General features: G+C 33.1%; 2 protein-coding genes across 4 annotated transcripts; both read right to left on the minus strand.

The window, feature by feature from the left end:
• Nucleotides 1–6,086: 6,086 nt before the first annotated feature.
• LOC130960979 (protein NRT1/ PTR FAMILY 8.1-like) lies at nt 6,087–12,013 on the minus strand. 3 transcript variants are annotated; one of them, XM_057886562.1, is made up of 5 exons: nt 11,807–12,013; nt 11,218–11,398; nt 10,899–11,116; nt 7,848–8,401; nt 6,087–7,050 (listed from the first exon to the last, which is right to left on the minus strand). In XM_057886562.1, exons 2-5 carry the CDS (start codon nt 11,339–11,341, stop codon nt 6,219–6,221), a joined length of 1,728 nt encoding a protein of 575 aa, XP_057742545.1. In that variant the 5' UTR covers nt 11,342–11,398; nt 11,807–12,013; the 3' UTR covers nt 6,087–6,218. The 3 variants fall into 3 exon arrangements, with proteins under 3 accessions (XP_057742545.1, XP_057742546.1, XP_057742547.1); XM_057886563.1 differs by having other exon boundaries at nt 11,914–11,935; XM_057886564.1 differs by lacking the exon at nt 11,807–12,013 and adding an exon at nt 11,515–11,672.
• A 4,706-nt stretch (nt 12,014–16,719) lies between these two features.
• LOC130961729 (COP9 signalosome complex subunit 2-like) lies at nt 16,720–26,250 on the minus strand. The gene is made up of 14 exons (XM_057887721.1): nt 26,117–26,250; nt 24,578–24,704; nt 22,042–22,129; nt 21,293–21,385; nt 20,146–20,224; nt 19,565–19,805; nt 19,395–19,469; nt 19,152–19,286; nt 18,244–18,431; nt 17,944–18,012; nt 17,734–17,824; nt 17,527–17,661; nt 17,119–17,231; nt 16,720–17,017 (listed from the first exon to the last, which is right to left on the minus strand). Exons 3-14 carry the CDS (start codon nt 22,049–22,051, stop codon nt 16,930–16,932), a joined length of 1,317 nt encoding a protein of 438 aa, XP_057743704.1. The 5' UTR covers nt 22,052–22,129; nt 24,578–24,704; nt 26,117–26,250; the 3' UTR covers nt 16,720–16,929.
• Between the last annotated feature and the right edge of the window lie 1,362 nt (nt 26,251–27,612).

The following is a 27,612-nucleotide window of genomic DNA, read 5'->3' on the forward strand; positions in this document are numbered from 1 at the left end:
CAAAGAAAGCAAATTGAAACCAAAAAATCAACCTAATATAATTTGTAGAATGTTCAAACTGAAGTTGAAAATGCTCATTAGAGATATTGATAATAACAAAATTAAATATTTGGTAGATCAAGAGCAGATCATTTCTGAATTAGTAATTTATTTAACATTAATACTTTTGCCTTACATACAATGATAGATATTCTAATGAATTCAATGACAATTTTTTTTAGTGATTTAGACAATTGAATTTCAAAAGCGAGGATTACCATGCACAAGTATCCTACTTCGGACAACTTTGATAAAATCATTTCTGCAGAGATTCTAGATCCAACAATTGATTATGAATATTATCAAGCTATAAAGAGTTCCATAATGTATGGGACATGTGGATCAGCAAAGAAAAATTCACTATGCATGAAAAATGATCGTTGCATACATAATTTTCCAAAGAAGTTTGTTCAGAACACTACGATCGATCAAGACAGGTATCTGATTTACAGACGTTGCAATAATGGTCACACAATTGAGGTGTCTGGAGTTGATTTGGATAATCGTTATATTGTAGCACACAATAGATTTTTATTGTTAAGATATGAAGATCATATAAATATCAAGTGGTACCATTAATCAAATATTTATTTAAATATGTCCACAAGAAAACTGATCGTATTATCAGTCTTTTTTTTTTTAATTTGCTAAATGTGTGTACATTCATTAATTTTTCTATTTTTTGTGTAATTATATTCATAAATTATATAATATCTTTGTTATTTATATATCATTTTTTTCTTTCAATAATTTATATTTTTTAATATCATTAATTATAATAATATTATTGAAAATACATATTGTTATTATTCATAAAATTTTAATAGTATAAATTTAATAAAAATTTAATTCCTTCTCTTCTTTCATACTCATCACTCCTTATATTTACTATAGAAATCATTCACTTCACACATTTTCTTTATCTCCTCTTACCTAATCTCATATCTCTTTCTTTTTTTTCTTCTTCACTCTTGTTAATTTTTTGCACAACTAAAATTTAATTGATGACCATAATTTTTTTTAATTTGTTAAACGTATATACTAGGTGATTGTTAGGTAATTGTGTGATTGTATTCACTATTTTTCTATTTTTTGTGTAATTATATTTATTAGTTATATAGTATTTTTGTCACATATATACCACTTCTTTTTCTTTTCAATAATTTATATTTTTTAATATCATTTAGTTGTAATAATATTATTGAAAGTACATGTTGTCATCATTCATAAAAAATAATATTAGAAAATTAAATATCATTTTTAATTATCAAAATATTAATAATATTTATACTTATATTTTATTTAATAGTTTCATCGTTGTACTATAGTATTTAAATATAACCTAAAAAAGATAAAAAAATAATAATAAACAAAAGTAACTATTTAAAAAATACTTATATAAAATAAAATGAATAAACTTCAATTGAATATTTTTATTTCTTATAGTCTAATTTATGTATAATTTTATTAATTTTATAATGGTTGAATTTTAAATTTATTTTTATTATTTTAAAATATCATTTATCATTAACCGTTATAAAATTGAAATCAATTTTGATACGCCACTAAACAAAATTTTAAATTTCTTAGTCAATTAAATTTAATATATATCACTACTCAATTGAATTATAAAATAATAATTAAACACAATTATTATCTATAATAAATTGTATATCTTTCTTTATATTTCTTTTTTGTTAAATAATAATATTGAATCATATATAAATTGTCAAACAAATATTGTATAATATTTTTATAAATTAACTTCTAAGTTTCACATTAACTTACATATTATCTAATATATTTCTAAACAATATAACTATATATATATATATATATATATATATATATATATATATATAATAGGTCCCCAAAGAATTCACGTTTAGACAGATTTGTCCCCAACGAAATTTAACTAAAATTTTGTCCCTAACCTTCTTAGCTACACACCAGATACGTCCCCACACCAGGTTCAGCCGGTCAAGTCTCATGTTGACGTCCTACGTGGAGGTAACCTGGCTGACGTGTCGGGTTAAGAGTGACGTGTCACGTCAAGGACACTTTGGTCCCTATGATTGCAGGACAAAACGACATCGTTTTGGAAAAAAGGAGAACGGCGTCGTTTTTTAAGGGACAAATAAGTCCCCGCAATGGAGGGCAGTGCAACCAAACGACGCTGTTTTATTTGGGGGGCCAATTTAAAATTAGGTTGTGTAGTTGATGATGGTTGCTGGAATTGATGATGGCTAGTGGAGGGACGACGTCAACTGGAAGTTGGAGACGATGTAGAAGAAGCATTACTGGCGAGTTGAGTGCTGATAGTGAAACGACTGGAATCGGAAGGGGTCGACTGAGAAAAGGAGAACATCCCAAGTGCTTCTGCAGGACATTAGCTGTAATATGCAGGTCGCGCACGGCAGAAAACCCGAATAGGTTGTTCTTTAGTTGTCCCTATTTCAAGGTATTGGAGAGTGTTTTTTGTTGTTTCATGTGTGATAATTACCATGGGTCTGTAAAATTGTTTGCCCTGTTGTTGTTGTGATTGCAGGAGAAGCAAGGTTATTGTAAATTTGTTGTATGGTTTGATGAGATTTTTGGTTATGTGATGGAGGACGTAGTGGAAGGGCATAGATTGGATTCTGTGGACACTGGTGCGAGTGATCAATGTATTGTAAGGTTGAATGATGGCTTGGAAGACATAGCGAAGCAACTGGAGAATTTGTTGTGGAAGAAAGATGTGGATAACCAAATTGTGAAGAAGCATAATGTGTTCAACACCAAATTGTGAAGAAGCATAATGTGTTCAACTTTCTTAGGGGTGTAATATGTGGTGCATTGATAGGTGTGGTTGTGTTTTGTATATTTGTGGTGGCTGTTTAGACAAACTGAATTCTATGTTAATAATCAAGTTATTGTATTGAAATGTGTATTCATGGTTAGATGGATATTAGATGGACATGCATTATATTGATTAACCCAATTGTGGTCAAATAGGATAAAGAAAATACATTGCTTTTGGCTTCTTGCAGCCATATATCAAAAGGGTGAAGTAACTGATATTCACAACATTATAAGTACACAAGTAATTTGATTTAGTAGCAACATAACTCAAATGAACCAAAACAAAAGTCTGTTTCCTTCAACATACACCAAAAACAAACCAAACTAAATAAAAGGTCTATTGGATTAAACACAGAGAACACCAAAACAAAACAAACCAAGCAAAGAGGTTCTACTTCCTCAAACATAACAAAATATGGTGTTTATAATAAGTTGCACATTGATTCTTAAAAGGGTCATTTCTTCTTAGATTGGTTCAATCCCGGTGTTGGGATGAATTTAAACATTTCAGATGCTGCCTGACTAGTGGTAGCTGTAGTTGTATCTGCACCGACACTCCCTTGTACTTGGGGCCTCCTAATTGTTTGCTTTAGACGTCTGAACGGTTGCTGAGCCTAAAATTTACAAGATTGTTATGAGTTTTTTCTTACAACTTTCAACATACATATTAATCTAATTACAAGTATCATACCTTGGGTTGACTTGAGACATTAGTTGTGGCTCGTGAGGGAGGATTTTCAGTTTGAGTCTCATGAGAGGCAAGATTAGGAATTTGCATGCTACCTTTTACAAATCCTTCATCCTGTATAACCAATTATAAGACAGTTAGGTACCCAAGAAATAACTCATAAGACAATTAAGTCTCTATAGAATAACATTTATGGTACAAATAAGTCCCTGCATACAGGGGCAATAGTACACTCCACAATATAATGCAAACTAAGACTCTGCAAGTGATGGACATATGTAATAGATGTTACCTGAGATAATGGGGCTGATTGAGAAACAGCCATCTCATGCTGTGGCTGGCCTGCTTTTTCTTTTCTTTGGCATTTGAAGATGATCCCTGCTGGGGTGCCCCTTTGCATGTTTTGGCATTGTGACCAATATCTCCACACTTGGAGCATGTAACTCTGAAGGTCTTTCTGGCCTTTGTCCCATCAGGGCCGTCTTCCACTGCATCAGGTCTCCTTCGCTTCACAAGACGCCCAATTGGTCTCTTAATTTTGGGGGGTATGGAACTAACTACTCCAGATTTATCCCAATATTCCTCACTATTGACAGGGCTTATGGAGTGAGCATAGGTAGTCCTGAATGCATCCATCTTCAGCCATTGATGGACATATCCCTCTGGTCTATCTCCTCTTCTGCCAATTGCAGCCATTGCATGCACACAAGAGATCCCTATAAAATTCCCAAAAGTATGTTATGCACACGATAGAAAACAACCTTTAAGATTCAAACCTATAAAATTTGAATTGAGCACTAATTAAGTAACTAATACAAGTAAAATGTAACCATTACCTGTAAGTTGTCACATATTACAAGAACATGTACTGTTTCCTAGATCCACTCCCACTTTCTTCATGTGATACTGCACCTCAAAAATTTGTCTAGCATCATCACCAGTCTATTGAGCAGTTCAGTATTTGCAATTCTTTCATGATGTCATCAATCCTCTTTTGTTGCACTGGTGCCACTATGCCTGTGTAGGTGCTCAAAACTCTCTTATGCTGGGCCATCCTCCTCATGATGTAGCATCTCAATTCTTCCAACATTGTCAAAATGGGTTTTTCTCTGTAGTGTGCTATCTTGGCATTCCACACTTCTGTCATGTTATTGGTGATATTATCTAGTTTCGGCCAGTGACTAAAATGTGATTTTGTCCAACATCCAGGGTCGAATTTTGCAAAGTAAGCTCATGCATCCTTGTTTACCTTCTTTAGTCTATTCATATGCTCTCTGAACTCTGCCTTCGTATTGCTTTTAGCACAAGCCCAGACGACATTCTTCAACTGCTTGCTCTTGTACTTATTGGTGAAATTCTTCCATATATGTCTAACACAGTTCCTGTGATGGGGTCAACATCCATTGGGAAAAACCTTTCCACCTTCTCATTAATGTACACTAAGACACATTTGTTATCTCGAACAAAGCTTCCACCATGATGAAACACTGAGACCACATCTTCCGACATCTAAATGCCAACAAATAAACAAGTACAACTCATTTCCTATTATATCCAATATCGCTAATCACTACAACTATCCACGACAATGCATGCAACCAAAATCAGAAATTCAAAAACAATCAAGTAAAAAAAAAAAACGTTTCACTGACCTTGATCAGTTGGGTGTTGAACTAACTGCCTTCACAACCACTTTCACGATCAATGTCACCAACGAGTATGAACAGAGCAATGAGTATGCACAATGTTGATGGAGGTATGGAGTAATTTCACAAACAATTGAATATGAAGAGACTTGTATATCAAATTGGCCCCCCAAATAAAACGGCGTCGTTTAGTTGCACTGTCCTTCATCACGGAGACCTATTTGTCCCTTAAAAAATGACGTCGTTTTCCTTTTCCCCAAAACGACGTCGTTTTGTCCTGCAATCACAGGGACCAAAGTGTCATCGACGTGACGCGTCACTCTTAACCCGACACGTCAGCCGGATTACCTCCACGTAGGATGTCAACCTGAGACTTGACCGGCTAAACTTGGTGTGGGGACATATCTGATGTGTAGCTAAAAAGGTCAGGAACAAAATTTTAGCTAAATTTCGTTGAGGACAAATCTGTCTAAACGTGAATTCCTTGGGGACCTATTTGAGGTATTACTCTATATAATATAATTAATTTAATTTTTCGTGCATCACACGAATCTTACTCTAGACTCTAGTTGAAATAAAGTATTAATATCTTTCTCAATTCTAATAGGATGAAGACAAGCTTTATGTCTAAATTCAAAAGAAGACAGAGCTTGACATCTATTGACTTAAATTGTATACGAGGCATTTGGATAAATAATCGTGCATCAAGTTAGTAAATATGATTTCAGCAAAAGATATATTTAGAACTTTTCATGCAAAACTCTCTAACAAATATTTCTCATTTGAAAAATATGAACTCACTCCGAAAGAAAAGAAAAGGAAAAAAAAAAACTCTAAAGGAACTTTTTAATTAAGAAAAACTACAAGCCACAAATAGCATCTACATAAATATCAACATAAAAGTTCATATAGCAACATCAAATCCACTAAAAACACTAAACACAAAATACAATTCTAGAGGCTAGAGCAGATAACAAAGTAGTGGAACATCATATGCCAACATCTCAACGAACATTTGTTATCACCCTTTTGTATTTGTACCTCTTTGCAATCCAAAGATACACAAGGAAGTTGAGCAAGCTGAGGAGGGTCAAAAGCCAAAAGAAGTAATCAAGATGGCCCCTATTCAGATTGTCCGGTATCCAACCAAGCCTTCCATGACTTGTGGTAACTTTTGTCACAATGGTAACAAGAAGGGTACTAACATAATTTCCCAAGGCCATAGTTGTTAGTGACAGAGCGGAGCAGAGACTTCTCATAGCATCAGGTGCCTCACCATAAAAGAACTCCATCTGACCGATGTTTGTGAATACTTCCGCAGCTCCGACGAGGAAATATTGCGGCACTTGCCAGAAGATCGACATGGGGATGGTCTCGAGATCATAGTAGTTGTTTTTCCGGACCATGTTGAGGCGAACAACCTCTAGGATTCCGGCCACAATCATGGACACAATGGAGATGATGAGGCCAATGCCTATCCGTTGAAGTTGCGTGAATCCGCGTTCGTGTCCGGTGAACTTCCTTGCGAATGGGACAATGACGCGGTCATAGACCGGTGCCCAAAAGATGACGCTCAGAGTGTCGAAAAGGGAGAGGGAGGCTGATGGAATCTTGAATTTTGGACCAATATGCTGGTCCATTGTGTTGCCTTGTAGAACAAACATGGTGTTCATTTGAGAGTACACAGTTGCAAAGGCAATAAGTGAAGCCCAAACTGGGAGCAAGCGAATCACGGATTTGAACTCTTCGACTTGCGTTACCGTGCAGAGCTTCCATGGATTTGGCAAATCCTTTAGGCGGTCGGAATCTGTCTCTACTGCTGCCTTATCCAAACATCTGGAAAACATAAGAATAAAAGAAAAATTTAGAATGAAAGTATAACCAGAAGATGCTATATGATGAAGTGCAGAATAGGAAAAAGACAAGCCCGCAATTTTACCTTTCTTCATCCCAGTTGAACTTTCAAAATCTAGATTCTATTACTGAGAATTCGACTTATTTGGCCCAGGGCAGAGCTAGCCTCAATGTGAAAGAGGGGCCAAAAAATAATTTTATATTTAGAATAAAATAAAATAAAATATTTAGGAAACTATATTAAATTTTATGTATAATTTATAGAGAAAAATTGATGGTTGGGGGAGGTCACTGCCCCCCTTACCCTATATGAGGCTCCGCTTCTGATTTGGCCTAACTCAACTAAGGTAAATTTGAACTTAGAACCTCTTAGTTTAGGAAACAAATAAAGTATTTACTATCTTAATTCTTAACTAATACTCCCCCTGATCTAAAATAAGTGTCGCTTTCACTTTTTGTTCATTGAAAAATCAATGTATCTAGATAAGCCCATTGTCTAATTACATTAACTTTTCAATGAACCAAAAAAAATGAAAACGACACTTATTTTGAAATGGATGGAATACCATGTTGGTTACAACTAGTTTTCATCCCAGTTAAGCCGCCAAAATCTAAATTCTATTACTGGAAACTCGGCTTATCTGGCCTGACCCAACTAAGGTGAATTTGAACTTAAAACCTTTTTGTTAAGGAACCAAATAAAGTACTTGCAACCAGTTTTGATTGCCTAATATAATTTATCATAATTAAGTAGTGACAGCATGGTGTGAATAACTCACTTAAGTTCTTTTGTGTGTTCAAGTTTGCGGCATCCTTTGATGGCAGATTCTGCATCCGAAGTCTCATAAAGAAGAGACTTATCCTCTGGCACTTGAACACTGAATTTCCTTGTGGCGGCGACTATGACTTGGCAAATCCTAGTAAGAGGGCTGCCACCAGGTACTTGCAGCCGGTACCATCGACTACCAATGAAGAAAAATATAATTGCAATGATCATGGCAACCGCAGGGACTCCAAAACCCCATCCCCAACCCACATTCATTTGTATCCAAACCAGCACTGAGGAAGCAATGAGTGCACCCACGTTGATGGAAAAGTAAAACCAGTTGAAAAAAGAGCTCTTCTTTTTCCTCTCAATGGTATCATTTTCGTCGAACTGGTCAGCGCCGAAAGACGAAACACACGGCTTGATACCGCCAGTTCCGAGAGCAATCAAGTAGAGTGCGATAAAGAGAGCTGCAGTTTGTCCTGTTGTTGGATGGCAATCACTTATACCGCGACACACAGGCTTCAGTCCAGGTGCTACAGCAGACAATGTTAACAGCGACATTCCCTGAAAAAAAGTAAATAAACAACCTACATTAACATTAACAGGACTTACACTCTTATATGGTAACCATTTTCACCCCAATAGGATGAAAGACATGAAAACTATGATGGAAAGAACAAAGAAGCAGCTGCAAATATGAGGAAACTAGAATAGAAATGAAGCTAGAGAAGAGATTAATACCAACTTCTGCAAATGTCAAGAAAGAGTGTAATAATCTTAGATAAACAGCAACAACAATTGACCAAGAAAAAATCCTTATTATCAAGCTAAAATATTTAGTTATGGGTTAAAATTAGTTTCATCGACAAATGTGTTTATATCTCCTTATTAGTGTCTTAACAACCAAACAAACAAACTACACCTATTCATGTATTCAAGCGTATCTGCATCTATGTATATGTGTCTTTTTGTGTGTGACTGTATCTTTGTTGTTTTGAGACAGTAAACAAACACATCTTAGACTTAAAATCTCATAGACATCAATACTGTAAAGGAAGAAGTACAGAATTAAGATAGAAGCAGTGAACAAAGTAGAATAAGGAGTGGATGATAGGTGGTTAGGATTGTAACCTTCTATAAATAGATGTGAAGTGCTATTAGTTATGTAACTCAATATCATTCTGTTGGATTCAATACTCGATACAATTCCAAAGTCTTCTATTCACTTCCTGTTCTAAGCATTGTTGTCAAACTCGCGAGTTAACTCGTAAACTCGTACGAGTTTACTACGAGTTTGCGAGTTTAGGTAGTGGAATCGAGTTAACTCGGACACAAACTCGTTTTTGAGTAAACTCGGGTAGACTTTATTAGACTCGCATAAACTCGGTAAAATTTGCGAGTTTGAGAGCGAGTTAGCGAGTTTGCGTTGGGTGCCCATTTTGGCAAAAAAGGACGTCGTTTTGGTATTTTGGCCCCAAAAAAAAAAACGAAAAAACACTACCCACTTATCCTAAATCCCTAATTGGCTCGGTGGCTCCCTCTTCCCTTACTCTCCGATGTTCTCTCTCTCTCCCTCACTCATTGTTCTAACTTCACTCGTCTGCCGTTCATCGCCGTTCTCCGCAGGTTGGCGCTACTGCTCCTTCATCTGCCCAGCTTCGCGCACAGCCCCGCCTCTCACTCTCTGCTCTGCTTCTTGCCTTCTCCTTATCTCGCTCTCTGTTCTCTTTTATGCACGTCGAGCCTCTGACGTGTCCGCTGCGCTGCTGTCGATCCTCTATCGTCGTGCATAGTTGCATACATTCGTCGAGCCTCTGCCGCCTCTGTTGATCTGCTCTGCTTTGCTGCATCGTTCACCATTTCTCTACATGCACAGCCGCATGACCTTGCCGCTTCTCCTCCTGCATGACTGCGCCGCTTCACTGCCTTCATTCAGGTATGTTTTTTTAAAAAGATTTCATAGTTGTTACTTGAGTTTATTACTGAATTTTCTAGTTGTTACTTATTACTAATTTTAATTTTTTAGTTGTTCTGGCCTCTGGGATTGTATAAATTATGAATGTTTGAATTATGATCATTGTTAATTCATTTTTTTGAATATCTGAATTCTGATCATTGAAAGCTATTGCAGTTACAAGTTTAGTAAATTACAATGTTACTGTGTGTCTGTGTTAGTATATGATATAGTTCAATGTTCATAGTTGATTATTTGATTTAAGAGAAAAAATTTTATTTAGGGACAAACTTACTAATTTGATTATTTATTAGTGTTGATTTAGAGATAAAATGTTTGAAAATGTTGGTTCAGGGACAAGATGGTGAAGATGAGGATATTGATGCCATGGAAGATGAAGATATTGAAGGATTTCAGTTTGACTTTTAGTTTATTAGGACATTTACTTGTTATTTTGTTGTTTTCTTTTTTCCGGTTGTGTTATTTGAAGCTTTGATTGTGTGTGGGTTCTATGTTAAACTAGATGCATACTTGTGAATGATTTAAATGTGTTCTAAAGTACTTGTTACAATTGTGGTACTATTTTAATTTATTATATGTTTTGAAGTTGAACTTATTAATTTTGAATGCCTGAATTTGAGTATATATATATATATATATATATATATATATATATATATATATATTTAAAAAATTCATAATAGGCAAACTCGTACGAGTCTACAAGTCTACGAGTCGAGTTTAGGTCAGCTCCACGAGATTACTTAGACTTGCGAGTTTGACAACCTTGGTTCTAAGAACTCAGCTTCATCCATCTTAGTTTCTAAGGGAATTTCTCACCATTGCTGCATAGCAGCATCCATCTTAGATCAGAGAGATCAGTTCTTGACAAATACCAACTTCTCAAGCATCACAAAAGAGTGTAAAAAAGTATACATTAAATAATTGACCAAGAAAAAATCCTTATTATCAAGCTGTTGCTTTCTAGACTTGAAAATCTCAGACATTAAAATATGGACTCATATTGAGAGAAGGGTGCAAGCTAAATGCCTCTACTATAATATGAACTTTAACAAATACAAAAGTCTGATATTGAACAGAACTTACAATGACATAGATGGTTGAGAAGCTGGCTATTGTCCAATATCTCCCCATGTATGAATCAGCTAAGAAGGCTCCAAGCAATGGTGTGAGGTAGCACGTCCCCGACCATGTTGTAACAGTGTTTGCAGCAGCAGCATTTCCAAGGCCAAAACGGTCGTGGAGATAGTTCACAAGGTTCGTGCTCATGCCATAGTATGCCAATCTTTCGCAACATTCGTTACCTGCCATAAATTAGTCCAGCATCTGAGGATCACCAAACACCAACACAGGGATTGATATAAGTTAACTATAACTCGATGAACAGAGAAAGAGAATCCAATACCAAGAATAAACCGGCACGCCTTCCACTTTCCAGTTTTTTTCTTGTTGGCAGGTCTTTTATGAATGTCAAGTGTTCCATCATCTGTATACACGGGATCTTCTGCCACATTACGTATACCAGCCATAGTATAACTTTAGATTCTTCTTATGTTTGTTACCTACAAAGCTTGGTTTGTAGGTTCCTGAAAATAACAAACAGATAATCGGATATACAAAGTTAAATCATAAATGAGAAAACTATAGAGGAAAATTAACCAAATTGGAATCAAGAATTTTCAAACGCTTGATTTTAGTTTACACTTCTTGGAAAACATAATGGTTGGCAACTCTTTTATCATGTGAATTATTAGGTAAGAGTAAAAAACAGAAGAGAATTATATATTAAGCCTTGAGTTGAGAAACCCCATCAAAATTGATATTACTTCAATGGAAAGAAATGATGAAATGCAAAATACTATTGACATATATAAAACCAATATCAGAATTAACCACTTCTAAATGAAACTTTATTTTATGATTCACAATCACATCATTAACACTATAGAAAGAAGGTGATTGATATGGTGCTTAAAAGTGTTTGCCTAACTTACCATCAACTTCATATTACTTTTACTATAAAGAAAACAGAAAACACAGAACTTCTCACAAACATAAACCAGTAGTGGAATTGAATGGGATTTTCTATTATGATCAAAACCTTAAGACTATTACAGATTGGAGTACTGAAGTAGAACAGATCCCCTAAATTCAAACTTGGATTGAGAATAATAGGGGCTAAACATTTTAATTATTTTAAAGATATGCTAAACTCTAAAATAATATTAATAAAGTTCATAAAGAAATTTTCCAATTGCAAAATGCGTTTAATGATATCACAAGGACCCAAAATACAAAGCAACCGCATGATAGCAACACTTACCAGAAACAAAAGAAACCGATATATAAAATCTCTTTCTTTTCTTTTCTCTTTTGGCATCATTAAAGAGATAGAATAATAAGCTGTGGGTATCACTCAGTCAACATCAAGATTCTTGGATCATAAAAATTCCACATAGTTTTATAGGTGACAAAAATGTTTGTGGACCATACTAGTATTAAAAAAGAAAAAAAATGAATAACCAAAAATTACATTGAGAACAAAATACATAATTATAAAATACTCCATCCAAAACATACCTGCAGCTCCAAAGTGAAGCCTAGATCATCTATTCGTGGCAACAGAAAATTCAAGAAAACGTACCGAAACAAACTAGGGCATCTTTTCAAAAATAAATTAATTAATTAATTAATAATTTGTGACATTCCTAATACTCTAAAGTTCCGTTCTTGAAAACCCTATTCGTGGATTTTCGAGCAAGAATAAAATTATAAAATTATAAAACCCAAAAATAAAATTAAAAATAATACAAATCAAACAATTGGATAACATAGATAACAGAGACATTGTAACATTAAACAATTTAGATTAAAAGGTTTTAATTACCTCAGAACAGAAAAAGCTTATCGTGCATGTGCCTCTTTTGGTGGTAACTTTTTAATTCAGTGGTACAAAAAGGGGTCTTCGAATCTTAGAAGTTAGAAGTCAAAAGTTAGAAGAAGCATTCGTATATTTTATTGTAACAGAGAATGTGAAAATAGAAAAGAGTAAGAAATCTTACGTAAGTGTTGATAGTGATGATACAAAGATGATGAGGGAATTTGTATGGAGCAGAATGAAGAATTGGTTTTTGACTTTTTCTTTACCGAGTCTCCGATTCTACCGCGGACTTTGTTATTATATTCTTCCTCGTACGCTGACCCTTTCCTAATAATTGAAATTATATATACGACAAAAGAATTTGTGTGATTTTACAAATGTACCCTTCAACTTCAGTGTAACTCTTTCTAAATTTTAATTTTTTAATTAAATTTTAACAAATTCATTTCGTTTTAAATAATGTATATAATTGATTCAATATTGTCAAATTAGTTATTTTCTTTCTTCCTTTTTCTTCTAAAAATTTGATGGAAGTAAATTGAATTTTGGATCCGCATATAAAGTTACTAAATAAATTAAAGAAAAATCAAAATTACCAGAATTTTTTAAATGAGTTTTTGCTATGTGAATCTCTTTTTTTTGTATTATTATATAAATTATTTTAGAACTTTGTAATTTAGTTTAGCACGTTAAACATTATAGAGCGGGACGATTTATAATTTGTTCTAATTTCAAAGAATAAGCATAAATCTTTCCACCTAAGTAGGTATCCACAAATCGTTCCAAAGAAAATTTACATTTTTTAGTCCAAAACACAATAGGCTGAAATGATTTTACGTGAATTTTTTTTATTTATATAATTTTTTTAGTCACTTTTATTGATATATATTTTTATAAAACTTTTTTATTATTTTTTTATTTAATTTTGTATAATTTTTACTGTATATTTTTAAAATAATATATATTTTGTTATTTCTGTTTCTTTTTATTTAATTTGACATGTCAAATTAGAGAATACCATTAAAAAAAAAACAAAAAGTAATAAATATAATGCATCCACCAAAAAAATATTTCCATTTATCTTTTGCTACAAATGTAACAAATGATGTGGTATTTTTTATCTTTTCATTTTTGTACGCGTTTAAGTTTATCTTTTTCATGTCATTTTCTCCTTCTCGGACAAATGAATAAATGATACATCAATCACAAGTTACTATTATGGTTTACAAAATTACTTAATACTTGCTATCCAAAATAGATCATGTCATGTCCATCGTTCATTTTGACTTTCAAGACAAAAAGACAATTTTACATTATTTTCATATGATGGTGATGATGAACAAAACAACATAGTTGTGATTTTAAGGGGAAAAAAGACAATTTAATATAATTGAAATAATTGGAAGAATATGGTATTCATGAATGTGTTAGTGTGAAATAAATCCTAGCAACAGCTGTATCATCGGTTTAGATTACTATATATAGAGGTTTTTCCTTAACAACTAGAGGGACAGTGAATTTGCAAAATAAAAGCAAGGACCACTTTGAAATTAAGAAAAGCTTTGGGATTTATATGCAAAAGTAATAAAGTATACACCTAGCTACTTCTACTTACCACGTGTTTAGAGATTTTTCTCGTCAAGAGACAACTCATGCAAAGTTTATAGCTTTCTAATTAATACAAAGAGGAAAAGACTGAATGAATGTTTGTATTTGGACATTTCTATTTCTTCACCTACCTACCATCGAACTAAGACCACTTTATGGGGAAAATGCATATGGAAATCAAATTCTTAATATATAGAGTTTGTTTCCAAATCTGTTGAAAATTAGAGGTTATGGAACTTCTCTGATCTCCGGCATGAATTTATTGAAACAATTAACTTATCTATTATCTATATAAATATCTCTAGATAATAATAATAATATAAATAACTTTTATAGGAGTTGAATAATAATAATAATAATAATAATAATAATAATAATAATAATAATTCCTTAATTCTTTACTATATGACATATGTTACGAGACCGCTACAAGTCCAGTCCAACCACTCGCCAGGTTAGGGCAACACCCTCGACCCAGGCCCAAACCAATCTCAAGGGAATCCAACGGGTCGGCTCTCAGACACCCGACCCAAGTGACGTACGGCCACAGTACCGGCATGGCCTAGACTTCGCCCAAACAAGACGGTCGGGTCGGATTTATCGGAGTGGGATCCGAATCTCCGACCCGACGATTAGGGCAACCAATGCTCCCCCACGTGCGTAAGAATAGCGCAAGCATTCTAGACAATGGGCCAGATTATCTTTAGGCCCACCCAACACAGTATATAAGGGGAGAAGTCAGCACTCCCCCCAAGGTACGACACATTTTTACTCAATTCGGCCATCTTCTCATACGGACTCTGACTTGATCGTCGGAGTGTCCTTGCAGGTGACCACCCCCGTACTCCGCTCCACCTCCAGCGTCGTTAGCCCATGTCAATTCTCGCTCCACGTCAACCCAGGGTCTCTCCCTCTCCCCTACTCATCACCATCCGACCCGTCGAGCACTCGAGAACATCAGGTATCGAACAACGTATATAGTTGAATGAAGATTGTGTGTATATATGTGTGTCTGGGGATAAAAGAAGTTCATAAGCAGACTAAGACAAGTGACTAACCACTACCTTCTAGCAATTCGATGCAAGTAGTATGTTCATTTCTTGGTGTGGAATGGGGATTTCAAAAATAAAATAAATAGAGATACCTCTACTCCTCTAGTCTCTATATGGGCAGGATCTTTTTTTTTTGTGGGTTGATTTAGTCCATGAGAACAACCCACTGATTCGGCCCAAAATCCAATTTGAAGATCTATTCTATCAATAACATAAAAAGAAAGATAAACAACATCCCAAAACAATACCAAAAAACACATCCCAAAAGAAGAAGAGGAAGAGGAAATATTACAATCCAAGACCATCTTCGGAAAAAAAAAATCCCAAAAAAATAATAAACGTATGAGATAAATTAAAGTATTGGGTTAGTTATTGGAGAATATCGTGGATGACAAAAAAATTAAAATATTACAAAACATAACCAACTTAAATTTGATCGAATGATTAGCTCACTCGTCCGCTTAAGTAAGTGTTGATGGTTCAAATCCTATGTTGTATATAAAGTTACTCATGAATAATTTTCTAAAATTAATTTGACTATTTACTAAAGAAACGAACGGTTCACAAGTTTGACGCATTATACTTTAGATATATTATTCTTGTTTAATGATATCATTAAAGTTATGATTATAAATTTATATACGAGTGTGTTTAAAATGTAAAACAATATATGAATTGCAGAGATTTGGTTGTATTGAAGGTTTGATTTTTTTTTGTGTCAACTAAAGGTTAGAATTTTAAAATGCCTTTTTCTTACTTTGTTTTTGTTCAGGATTCAAAAGGCCAACCCCCCAAAAATTGGTTCAATTTACAATCTGAAATCCTTTTTAGCACGCTAGCTTGCTAGGGCAAGGCATCAATGTTAGTCACGGTGAAACCTAGAAAGGCCATCACTCATAAGGAGTGTATTATGTTTATGGCCAGTACAAAATTGATGGGAGTTTACCTCCAATATTTGAAGCAACACCAATATCTTAAAAGATTCACCTCACAAGTAACACAAACGATAAGACAAGAACAGTAACTCCTTGTCTCTCGCAGACTGCCAAAAGAAAGCTATAACAAATCTAAAACCACCCACATTTTATTTTCATATATATATATATATATATATATATATATGGACTATGATACGTATACACCAAAATAGTCACCAAAGTCAGCCACCACTATAAAATACATGCTGAAATATAAATACACGTTAAAAATAAATTAAATCACACATGTATTTATACACAAATATATTGGTGGTTGATTTTAATGGCTGATTTTAGTGTACGAATAGTATTTTTGTATATAATTATATATCGACGCCGGTTGTAGCATTATATTTTACTAAACGACGAATAAATTGGAACAGTCCTCATGGAGCATCAAAACCTTTCTACACAACCTTTGGCACCTTTAAAATTGTTTCCAAATAACGCAAAACATGAATCACAAGTTGCATTTTCACTTTGGTTCCCACTATTTAGTAACTCTTTACTAACTCTGCATAGAAGCTAAGTTAATTCACATGACAAAACTGCATGCTGAAGCAACAATACAGATATCCCTTTCCACCACACACCAAGGGCTAACCTCTAGTGCTGATTATTGGATAGAGAGATTTTAGCTGTGTGTTCCATTTGTCTATGGCAGTGTACTTTTTCATTCCTTTCGACCTGAACCGTGTATATTCGATTAATACCAATAAAATAGCAAGATTATAAACAGAATAAAGTTGAAAAAATTTGAAATAATTAAAATATATATATATACAGACCTATCAGAACGTTCCAAGAGCCTGTTCACTTGATCAATGTGTCCTTGAATTCTATTATCCAGAATCAGTGACACAAGCAGCTGCTCAACATCATGTTCGGGAACGTTCAGTTCCTGTAAATTAGTGGGTTTTATCACATAAAAGAAATTACAATTAAGTTGGGCAAGCCATAGCTTAACCTCTCATAATTCAAGTTAATAAATATGTATTACTTACATTAAAGGAAGCAATAAAAAAGCAACAGCACAACCCTTCACTTAGCCAGTTAACCAACTATGAGGTAATAATAATAATAATAATAATAGTAATAATAATAATAATAATAAGCTGTCGATGTAAATTTCGGTATTTACCCTAAGAGGTAGTCCAAAAATGAAGCTGACACAAGAATTCCAGGAGTAAAATTACCTTAGATATAAATGGTATCCTTATCCTTGTATATGGTTTGATGAGCTTAAGCAAGACTTGTGTTCTGATATTCTTTAGCAGATCCTCAATGTAATTTCTGATAAATGGATCATCCATGATGGTTCTTCTGTTACTCTGGAAATCAAATACCCAGAATCCATTTAGAACCAATAATAGGTGAAGAGAAATGAGACTAACTAAAAGTACCTTCAGTATTTTCTCAAATTCCAATATTTCATTCCGTTGATAGGCTGCTATCAAATTTGTCATTGCCAAAATTTCCGGGTCATTCTTGTATCTGCAATACATAATTTATGAGATTTAAAAAAAGAATGGGAAAACACCCCGGACTTGATCAAAGAACGATAGGAATGAAAAATGGATGGAGCAGACAGGAATAAAATATGCATCACTTACGGCTTAGCCTCCTGTCCATCAAAAGGATTCACTTCAGACTCCATCAACATGTTGGCAAGAACAAGGTACCTGATGCATATAATAACAATAACAATACATATTAAAAACAAAGCTAAAATTCTTTACTCAGCAGTCGAGATGAAATGTATCCGAGGGAAAGATTATGAATTTTAAAAGTATCAAATCTTATCCTAAAATTGATGACTCGTGATGAATTTCATTTCATGAACACCGCAATCTATCATTAATCAAATGTTTCAAACTAATAACTAAAAGTAAAATGAATTCCATGCTGCATACTTCAAGCATTGGATCCGCCTATGATTCCCAGCTTCATCATAATTCTTAAAAGCTTCAAAGAAGTCAGTAGCTGCTTCTGCCCACTGGCGCTCTGCCATATGCATTTTACCCCCACATTCATGGATTATCCCCATTATTCTTGGATGGGGAATAGCTGACTTAATAGTAAGTGCTTTCTGGTAAAGTTGCTGCATTTAAGACCAGGAGACACTGTTAAACAAACTTCCCTAAAAACTAATGACTAATCAATGAATATAAAATAATTCTGAGGCTGCTCCCAGATTCAAGAGATTCTCTACAGCATCAGGTTAACTACAAGCCAGGTATTGAGATGGTGTATGAAATTGAACAAACTTTTTTATACAGGTACCAAAACCACAGTTCACAACATTCACAACAATTGAAAGATATTTAAGCCTATCAAAATTTATTACTAGAAATAGTCCATTAGGTTATGATAGCTCAGTTATCCATGTTCAACCATGATGACACCCCCACTTTGCTTACGCATCAATATTCAGCCACGGGTCACTGCCCATACATCAAATATTTTTTTCCCCCACAGATTACAAGATCTAAACTACTAAAAACAGTTGATTAAAAGAAAACAGGAAATTGTGAAGAATAACGAAAAATAACTATAAAAATTCAAAAAAAGCAAGGTACTGAGATGCCAAATTGCCAATGTGTTTAAGCAACTCCATCTTTCATCCAGAGAGATACAGTTAGTTCCCATTGAATAAAACGTACATAAATATTAATTATTTGAGAATTCATTCTAAACTAATAAACAGTAAGTGAAGTCTGATGGATAATTGAAAGCAAATTCCAGAATAAGCAATAATAAATTGGTGAGGTAGATACTTAGATGTTAGGTACACAAGTAATTTTTTAAAACAAATGCTGACCTTGAGTTTTTTGTTGTTCTTGGTCTCTGTGTACATCTGGATTTCTATTGCATAAACCTCCAACAGTTGGGTTCCTTTCTTATGGTCATCTGTGCCATCTTCTCTTTGGCAAGATTTGTGAAGTTCCTTCAAGATCTGAAAGGATTCAACAAATCCTTAAACTTTTACTATGAAAAACACTAGATACCAATAGAATCATACAAATACATTCAAATTATGTTGGACAGCAAATTAAACCTTTACCTTGCTCATTCGTCCATATTCACCAATATCAAAGAAAATCTTACAAAGCTTCAGATTTGTTTTAAACCACAATCTCTGCCAATTGAATAATACAAAATTAAACATACGATTGCATTAATGGGAAATGCAATGACACGAGTCGCAACCAAGATAAGGTCTAAGGGATTAACCTCATTCTTTGCTTCTTCAAGGGCTTTCAGAGTTGTCTGGTAGAATTTTTGCAGAAGACCAAAGTTCTGGCTAGCTGAACCTGAGACATAGTCCATAATGCTGTTTATGCATTTTTCACTGTAGTTCCGAGTCACTGCAGACTTAATATAAGTCAACATCTCCCTGTAGGCTTCCATCATCTCTTTATATCTCCCAAGTCGATAGTAGAGCTTGACGGTTTGTTTTAGAGCTTTAAATCCCCTGGTAAAATGTAAAATAAATATCACATGAAATACATAATAGTTTCTTAGTACAATTAAAAGATAAACACAAATATCACGATGCATGATCCAATTCATCAAAGAATACAAAAAAGAAGGGAAAAATCGGCCAACAAATATATTAGCTGTATTTACTAAATGGCCAACTAGAAACAAAACATTAAAGAAAAGAAAGAAAATAAAAACCACAAGCAGGATCAGATCACTGAATTATTAATGATACAAAATTGCAACAGAAGATACAAATGTATACTGTCATTTAAGTCCAGTGTCTATATGTTTATTATTATTATGCAGCACTCAGATAATAGGGTTCTTACCATTCAGCCTTTTCTTGTTCCATGCGCACTACCTCAGCAAAACCAGAAAGTGCACCTTCTGGATCAGTTTCAACCAAACCTACATACAAACAGCAGCATCTTAGGAAATTAGTGTGGAGGATGGAAATGGAATCATCAATTTAGAACCACAAATTATGAGAACCTAGATCATGATGTTGTAAATGAAGATTCCTCCCTTTCAAAATATCTGTCCTTAAAGGCATTTGCACAATGACTAAGAACTCAACAGCAAAGCTTTTCTCCTACTAGTTAAGGTTGATTACACGAATCACACTATTATTACATTGTATCATAAACCATATCTACAGGGAAGCCAATTAAATATAAGCCTTTCTTAATGACTTCATCTACAATTTTCTAGGTTTTCTATACCTACACTAATCGAGCTACCTTCCATCTAATTTAGTTTTCTTATCAAGGCTTCCACAAGCCTTCTATTTCCAAGACGTACTGTAATTATATTATCCTTCACTAAAATACTCAAAACTTTATATATATATATAATTCCACTAATGATCTCCCTCATTGCATTTAGTGCCCAAGAGAAAGAAAAAGATAATCTTTACACTAACTTACCATGCTACCAAAGTCTGAAACGCAAACCAAACAATCAATAAAAATCTACATGATTTTATTTCTTTAATGATTTCACCTATAGTTCCTCTCAATATTTTTAAATTTTTTAATGGTTTTACCTATAGGTATTTGTACATTCATCCAATCTACCCATCTTACTGAGGTTTATAGAATAAGAAACTGAGAAAAAATATTCATGATTAACTTCTATCAACTTGTACAAAAAAAGATAATTAAGATTAAGAAATTAAAAAAAAGTTTTCTGGCGTGAAAGATAGTTTGAACCAGAAGGAGTATAAGTTAATGAACATATACCTATCTTCCAAAAGGATGAAAGATAGCATAATTGAATTCAAAACAACAAGCTAATGAATCAAACTTCTAGTTCCAACAATGATGCAATTGATGAATGATCATAAGAAAGTGCATAAACACTTTTGAACACCAAGTTAAATTTGAGCAAACTAGTATGTAACCGAAAAATAAAAATAACCTATCCAAACTCATTACATTGAAAAGAAGTGAACGTAAGCATAGGTGCGATAAATACCTTTCGAATTGTAATATTGATTCTCAATATCAACATCTTGCTCCTCTTGCTCCTCATCAGAGTACTCAAATCCATAGTCCTCCATATCAGCATCTACATTATAAAAACATAATGCGCGTGTAACTAAATCAGAAAAAGTTAATCAACTATTATAATTATATATATTTCAACGTTAAAAGCATAGGACATTCAATGTTGTAAAATATGAATACTTCAAAGAAGCATAAGTGGCAAAATTTATAGTGCAAATAACACGAAATTAAGTATTTAACAACCCTGTTGAATTGTCATTCCTTCTACAGTTGGAATTTCAAACCATGAGATTTGTGAGTAAACCATGCCACAAAGATTCAAAAAGGAATTTTCTTTCTTTTAAGTCAGCTAGCTTGGGACTAACTTAACAGGATTAAAAGCATTCACTGGATGCAGATGAAGTTCCAAATAAACAATTATATCATATAAGCAACAGTATTATTACAGTACAAAAACAATGATTGTGAAAATCCACATTTGATAGGCATTACTCAGCCTCACGATTTTTTCATGAATTTTGACATTTGCAGAAACTGGTAAAAAAAATAGCATCGTCATAGACACGCTGAAAAAACGCACACATTCAACAATTACAAGAAAGTGCTTCATTGCTTAGTTCAGATAGGGTTTTCAATGCACTAAAATAAAAAATAAAAATCCAAGATTATTAAAATTGAAAAAACAGATTAGAAAAATAAGTAGGAGGAGGTGATTACCGGAAGCCATGTTGTAGGGTATGGATCCGAGATAGGGTTTTGATGGTTGGAATCAGTGAGTCAGTGGAACTCCGAGAAAAATCAAGAACTGCAAACAATTACATGCAAGGCAGTGAGGCACTTATTACATTGTGTTTAATGAAGATGGATTAGTGAACCTAAATGGCAAGCAAAACAGAAGCAAATTAAGGCTGTAAATTAATGCATTACTTTCACAAAGTAACAAGGTTTAATCATACACAAGCAAATTAACTCTCTATTTGGACAGAACTGATCAAAAAGATTAATGAGCTCCAGCTGAATTTAATCAAGCTTGTTCACACACTGGATTTTCACCTTATAAAGAAGTTAAACCAGCAGTAATCTAATAAAATAGAAATTTAAAAATTGAACTAATCCATATTCTTAACAGATAAACTCATCAATATTCAACAATCAATTAATCAGAAAACAAGATATCAAGAAGCACACACAACTAGAAGAGACCTGACCGGTGGAGAGATCTGATTGGCGGCGAGAGAGAGTACAGAGGAAATTATCGAGACTGGGTGAGCAAAGAGCACAACCGTGACGGAGAGAGGCACATAACAGCAGAGGAGAGTAGATCGGCGACGAGGTCACAGGTTGCAGCCTCGGTGGAGAGACATTACATAGCAATGGCAACGGTGGAGAGAGAAGACGTAGCAGCAGCCGCAGTGAAGAGATAGGAGTGATGCTGGACAAAGAAATGGGCAGCCGTTGTGGTGTTTGACAGAGTGAGAGACTGACCGGGGTCTGCGGGAGAAGACTAGGGATTTTGGAGTAGGGAGTGAACACAGAGTGGGGTGCTGTACATACGGGTAGGGGTATTCTGGGGTTTGTATCACTAATTTACTGATTTTGGATGTTTAATATTTTTGTTAGAATTTAATTTTGATGCATTGTCAGTATAAAGTAATTTTACACGTGCATCCAATCACGTAACACCACTTCATCAAAGTAAATACAAGTTTCATTGACCGCGTGAATGTTCATCCAAAAGACAGATACGATTGCACGACTGTGTAAAACTTTTTAAACTATCAGTGTATGAAATTAAACTCTTTTTGTTAATAATTTAGTGATATTAATTTAAAAATAAAAAATTGACAAAATTTAAGAGATTAAATTGAAATAATTTAATGTATAGATCGTAAGTTCAGTCACTATAAATCTTTTTCCTGACCCTTTGTAAAATGAATATTTTAACCAAATCACTTTTCTTTATCAAGAACATTGTTTTTCCACTAACGTTTTATATATTAACGTATATGAATTATTAACTTAAAAATATAAATAAAAATGGTTCACTTTTTGTAATTATTAGAGAATATATACAATTCATTAATATTTTCTGTATCTAAACCATTTAATTTTGTTATTAATAAAATTATAATTCATCCTATTTTTATTTTACGCTTGGAAATGGTAAAGGCTGTGTGTTTTTGAATAGTGGTATTTCCATAAGTGTTTAGGGTACAGAAATTACATTTTAAATAAAAATATTTAATTATTTGGGAGAATTAAGAATTATAATTAACTAAATTTTAAATTTATTAAGTTGATAATGTTAGAGTAATTGTATAAGATCAAAAGTTTTTGAGCCCATTGATAATAAAATTTAGGACGATAGTTGCAGTTATTGTAGTACACTAGTACTTATAATTGATATAAAAACATCATACCTTGAGAAAAGATGTAACAAGATGAATGTTAAATTTTATTTATTTATTTTATTTTGTTTTTGAAGGTGTTTGGTACGATGATATTAATCTTTATGTGATTATTAAGATTTATATGGTGTGAAGTCTTTTTTTTTTTTGGTTGATATTTAAGTATACATTATTTTAAGATTTTGAATCAAAATAAATTAAAATTTTAAAAACAAAACAAAATTTTCAATGACAAATATAACAACGATTAACAGACCTTAAATCATAGATAAAAACTATGAACAAATATACAAATAAATAACAGAGTGTGAATCCTCCATCTATGAGAAGGTATTTGGTAAATCATGAATATGAACTACGATTTTGGCTTGGATCGGTTTCAAATAAACTGTGGACTACAACCACGATTTTCACACTTGAATACCATCTTATATAAGTGATGATAGTGGTTTTACTTTAGTAAAATAGAAAATGCTTTCACCATGGAAAAGAGAAAAGAGAAAATTTTGGTAGAAATTTAGGAATTTGGTAAAAAAAAATGTCTATTGAAGGCAGTTTGTATTATCTAAATGATATTACTCTTATGGCTGAATCTATTAAGCAACATGTTAGCTGTAAATTTTTCATTAATGTATTGTCATTTATTTATTTAATTGTTATTCATTAAAATACTTAGGAGCATATCATGAAATAGTTAGATTTATTAAACTTATCATGCAACAATATAAGAATATTAAACACCAAAAACATAATCAAATAACAATGCTAAATCTGTTCACATACATTGGCAAATGACACAAGCAATATGAACACGGAAGTAGACACATAGGTAAAGAAACACTTACCATCAGTGCAGAACAACTGACTGTATTTTATTATTATCACTGAGTAGTAATGACCCTTCTCAAACAATTAATTCTCAAATTTGTAGCTCACACAGTAGAGGATGCTATCAAAACAAAGCAAAAACTCCTGCACCATGAGAATGAGAGGGGGAAAAAAGAAAAAAAAAAAGAGGTAAAAGTTACAATTTTTTTGCATAAACTAGCATACAGCATAAAACAACATTTTAACAGCTGAATGCGCTACTTAGCTACATCAACCTAAGAGTTTCATTTCTTTCACTTTCAATCCACCATAAAGCCCATAACAAAAATTTTTAAACAAAAGAAACCACTAAAAGATGTCATAACAATAAATGTCTTCTTCTCCACAACTGTCCAATAGAATGGACGATGAACCCATTAGTACAAAGATTTTCATCAACTCCAACATAGTTGTCTTTTTCCAAGCTAAGAATGGGAAAATTGAGATGAGTTCATTTTAAGTTTCCAACGGACAGATAACAAAGTTTTGGCACATCATATGAAGCAAGAACCAAATAAAATACAGCAAAGAATCATATATTAATCATATAAGTTGTAAGCACAGAGCCTCGGATCATTTTCACAACTTATGATTGCACAAACTCAATCAATAAACTATGCTTGAATCTGCAGTAGAAAGATTTGTGGATGTAAACACACCACTCACTTCAAGATTCAAGTGAATCAACAATCTCAAATAAATAACCAAAACAAAATTCACAGAGAAAAACCAACTGAACTCAAAACTGGAATGGCATATGCCACCCAAAATCATTTTGCACCACAAAAGATCAAACTTTATTTGACTCGTTTCTCTAATGTAAACTCCCCCCACACCCTTTACTGTTAGTTCCCCTTTGCATACACTTCCACACATCAGGAACAAAAAAAAGATATAAAATTTGAGCACCCAACATGATTAAGAACTAGAAGCTAAACATAAATAGCAACTCAAAAAGGGACCCGATCAGCGGGGCAAAACCCTAACGGGGAAATAAAAACCCCAGAATCTCAATTTCCCTAATCTAACATTAAAGAAATAACAACTTTTATTTTTTTTTTTTTGGTTTTTCACACAGTATCCTAGTCCGACAGGCTAAGGACTACTCCACCACAGAACTGAACTCCATTAAGGGTTAAGGATTTGTCGTTGGCCAATGGATTGCTGCATTCACAAGGCGAAATTGGAACCTCTGACACTTACTTAAGCGGATTAGTGAACTAACCACTGCACTAAGCCAACTTGGTTAACACAACTTTTATTTTTAACTTTTGGAAAATAGAAGACCTTGTGATATAGGAAAAGCATCATTCACAGTGCACGGTATTAGAATCTAGGGCATCATCAACGCAAAATTTGACGAAAAGGAACAAATTTGGGGAAACAGTTCTACACCAAATGCGAAACGCACAGAAGCAAGGCCATGAAGTGCAAGACACAGAGAGGGAGAGAAGTGAGAAAAAAGAAACAGATTTAAGTTCCATAGAGATATACAGCTATTCACGGTTGTTTGATACCTGTGCTGCCTCGTCTGTGCGCTATCGCAGCTTGGCTCAAACGAGGCTCCTGCAGCTGGGAAACTGAACGGGGTTCTGTGCTACTTGAGTCTGTGGACTGAAACGCGTGCTTGGGTCTCAATCCATTACTTTAGTTACTGTTTTCTTTCCTCGCTCTATATATATATATATATATAATCCGCCGAAAAAGCAGGTTGGGTTGGAAAATTGGGATCGCCAAATAGTAAAAGTCCGTTTAACGGGAGTGGATCCTCTCCAGTGGAAAAAAAACTAAATAGTATCCAGTGGAGAATCTCACCCTTTATTGCTCTCTCTTTCCTATTTAATTTTGGTCCCACTTGTAGAATTAAAGGTGAGAGATCACACTTTATTCTCTCAAGTTTTAAAAAAAATGGAGAGGATCCATTTTCCGTTTAACCCGTACCACTTAAACCGCGGGCTTTGGCGGGACGGGACGGGCTTTTCCGCCGGACTTAGTATTTTTTTAGCAATAGGGTATTTTTACAATTTTTTTTACCAAAATCCAACTTCTCCCAACCCAATTTACAAGAGAATGAAAATGAAAATTGAGTGTTTTGGATTATGTTTATTTTGTTTTAGAGACAATATTTATAATTATGTTTTGGATTATGTTTATTTTGCTTTGGGAACAATATTTATAATTATGTTTTGAATGAAATCTTTGTTTATAATTATGTTTATTAGATATTTATAATTACAAAGACTTTAATGTTTGTGAATATAAAAATTATAATTTTTTTATACTTTTAAAAATTATAATAGTTAAAAGAAAAAAAAGAAATTTTTTATGTCTTTATATATATTATTTAATAGTTAAAAGTAAAAAAAAAAAATATATATATATATATATTATATATATATATATATACTTTATACTTAATATACTAAAACTGGATTTTTCCCTGGTTAATGAGAGTGAGGTGTCGATTCCTCATTAATCCATTTTTCTGCCAAAATGAATACACTATTTTCTCTTCTAAGTTTATTTTATAAAAATATCTTTATTATAATTATACTATAATTAGCATTTAAGTAATAATGTATAATTATACTAATTTAGGAAAATATATTTATTTTTAGAAATTATTATTCTCATGTAATGAAAGTACTATTCTCTCTTCTAAATTATTTTTAGAAAAATATCTTTATTATAATTATATTACAATTAGCATTTAATGAATAATGCATGATTATACTAATTTAGAAAAATATCTTTATTTTTAGAAAGTACTATTCTCTCTTCTAAAATTATTTTTAGAAAAATATCTTTATTATAATTATATTACAATTAGCATTTAATAAATAATGCATAATTATACTAATTTAGGAAAATATATTTATTATAATTATATAAAATAATCTACTTAATATACTAGAATTAGATTTTTCCCCAACTAATAAAAGTAAGGTATTAATTCCTCATGAAATTATTTTCTTTTCAAAATAAAAGTACTATTCTCTCTTTTAAATTTATT

The sequence above is a fragment of the Arachis stenosperma genome, chromosome 2 (assembly GCF_014773155.1).
Source record: "Arachis stenosperma cultivar V10309 chromosome 2, arast.V10309.gnm1.PFL2, whole genome shotgun sequence".
NCBI classification, from domain to species: domain Eukaryota; kingdom Viridiplantae; phylum Streptophyta; class Magnoliopsida; order Fabales; family Fabaceae; genus Arachis; species Arachis stenosperma.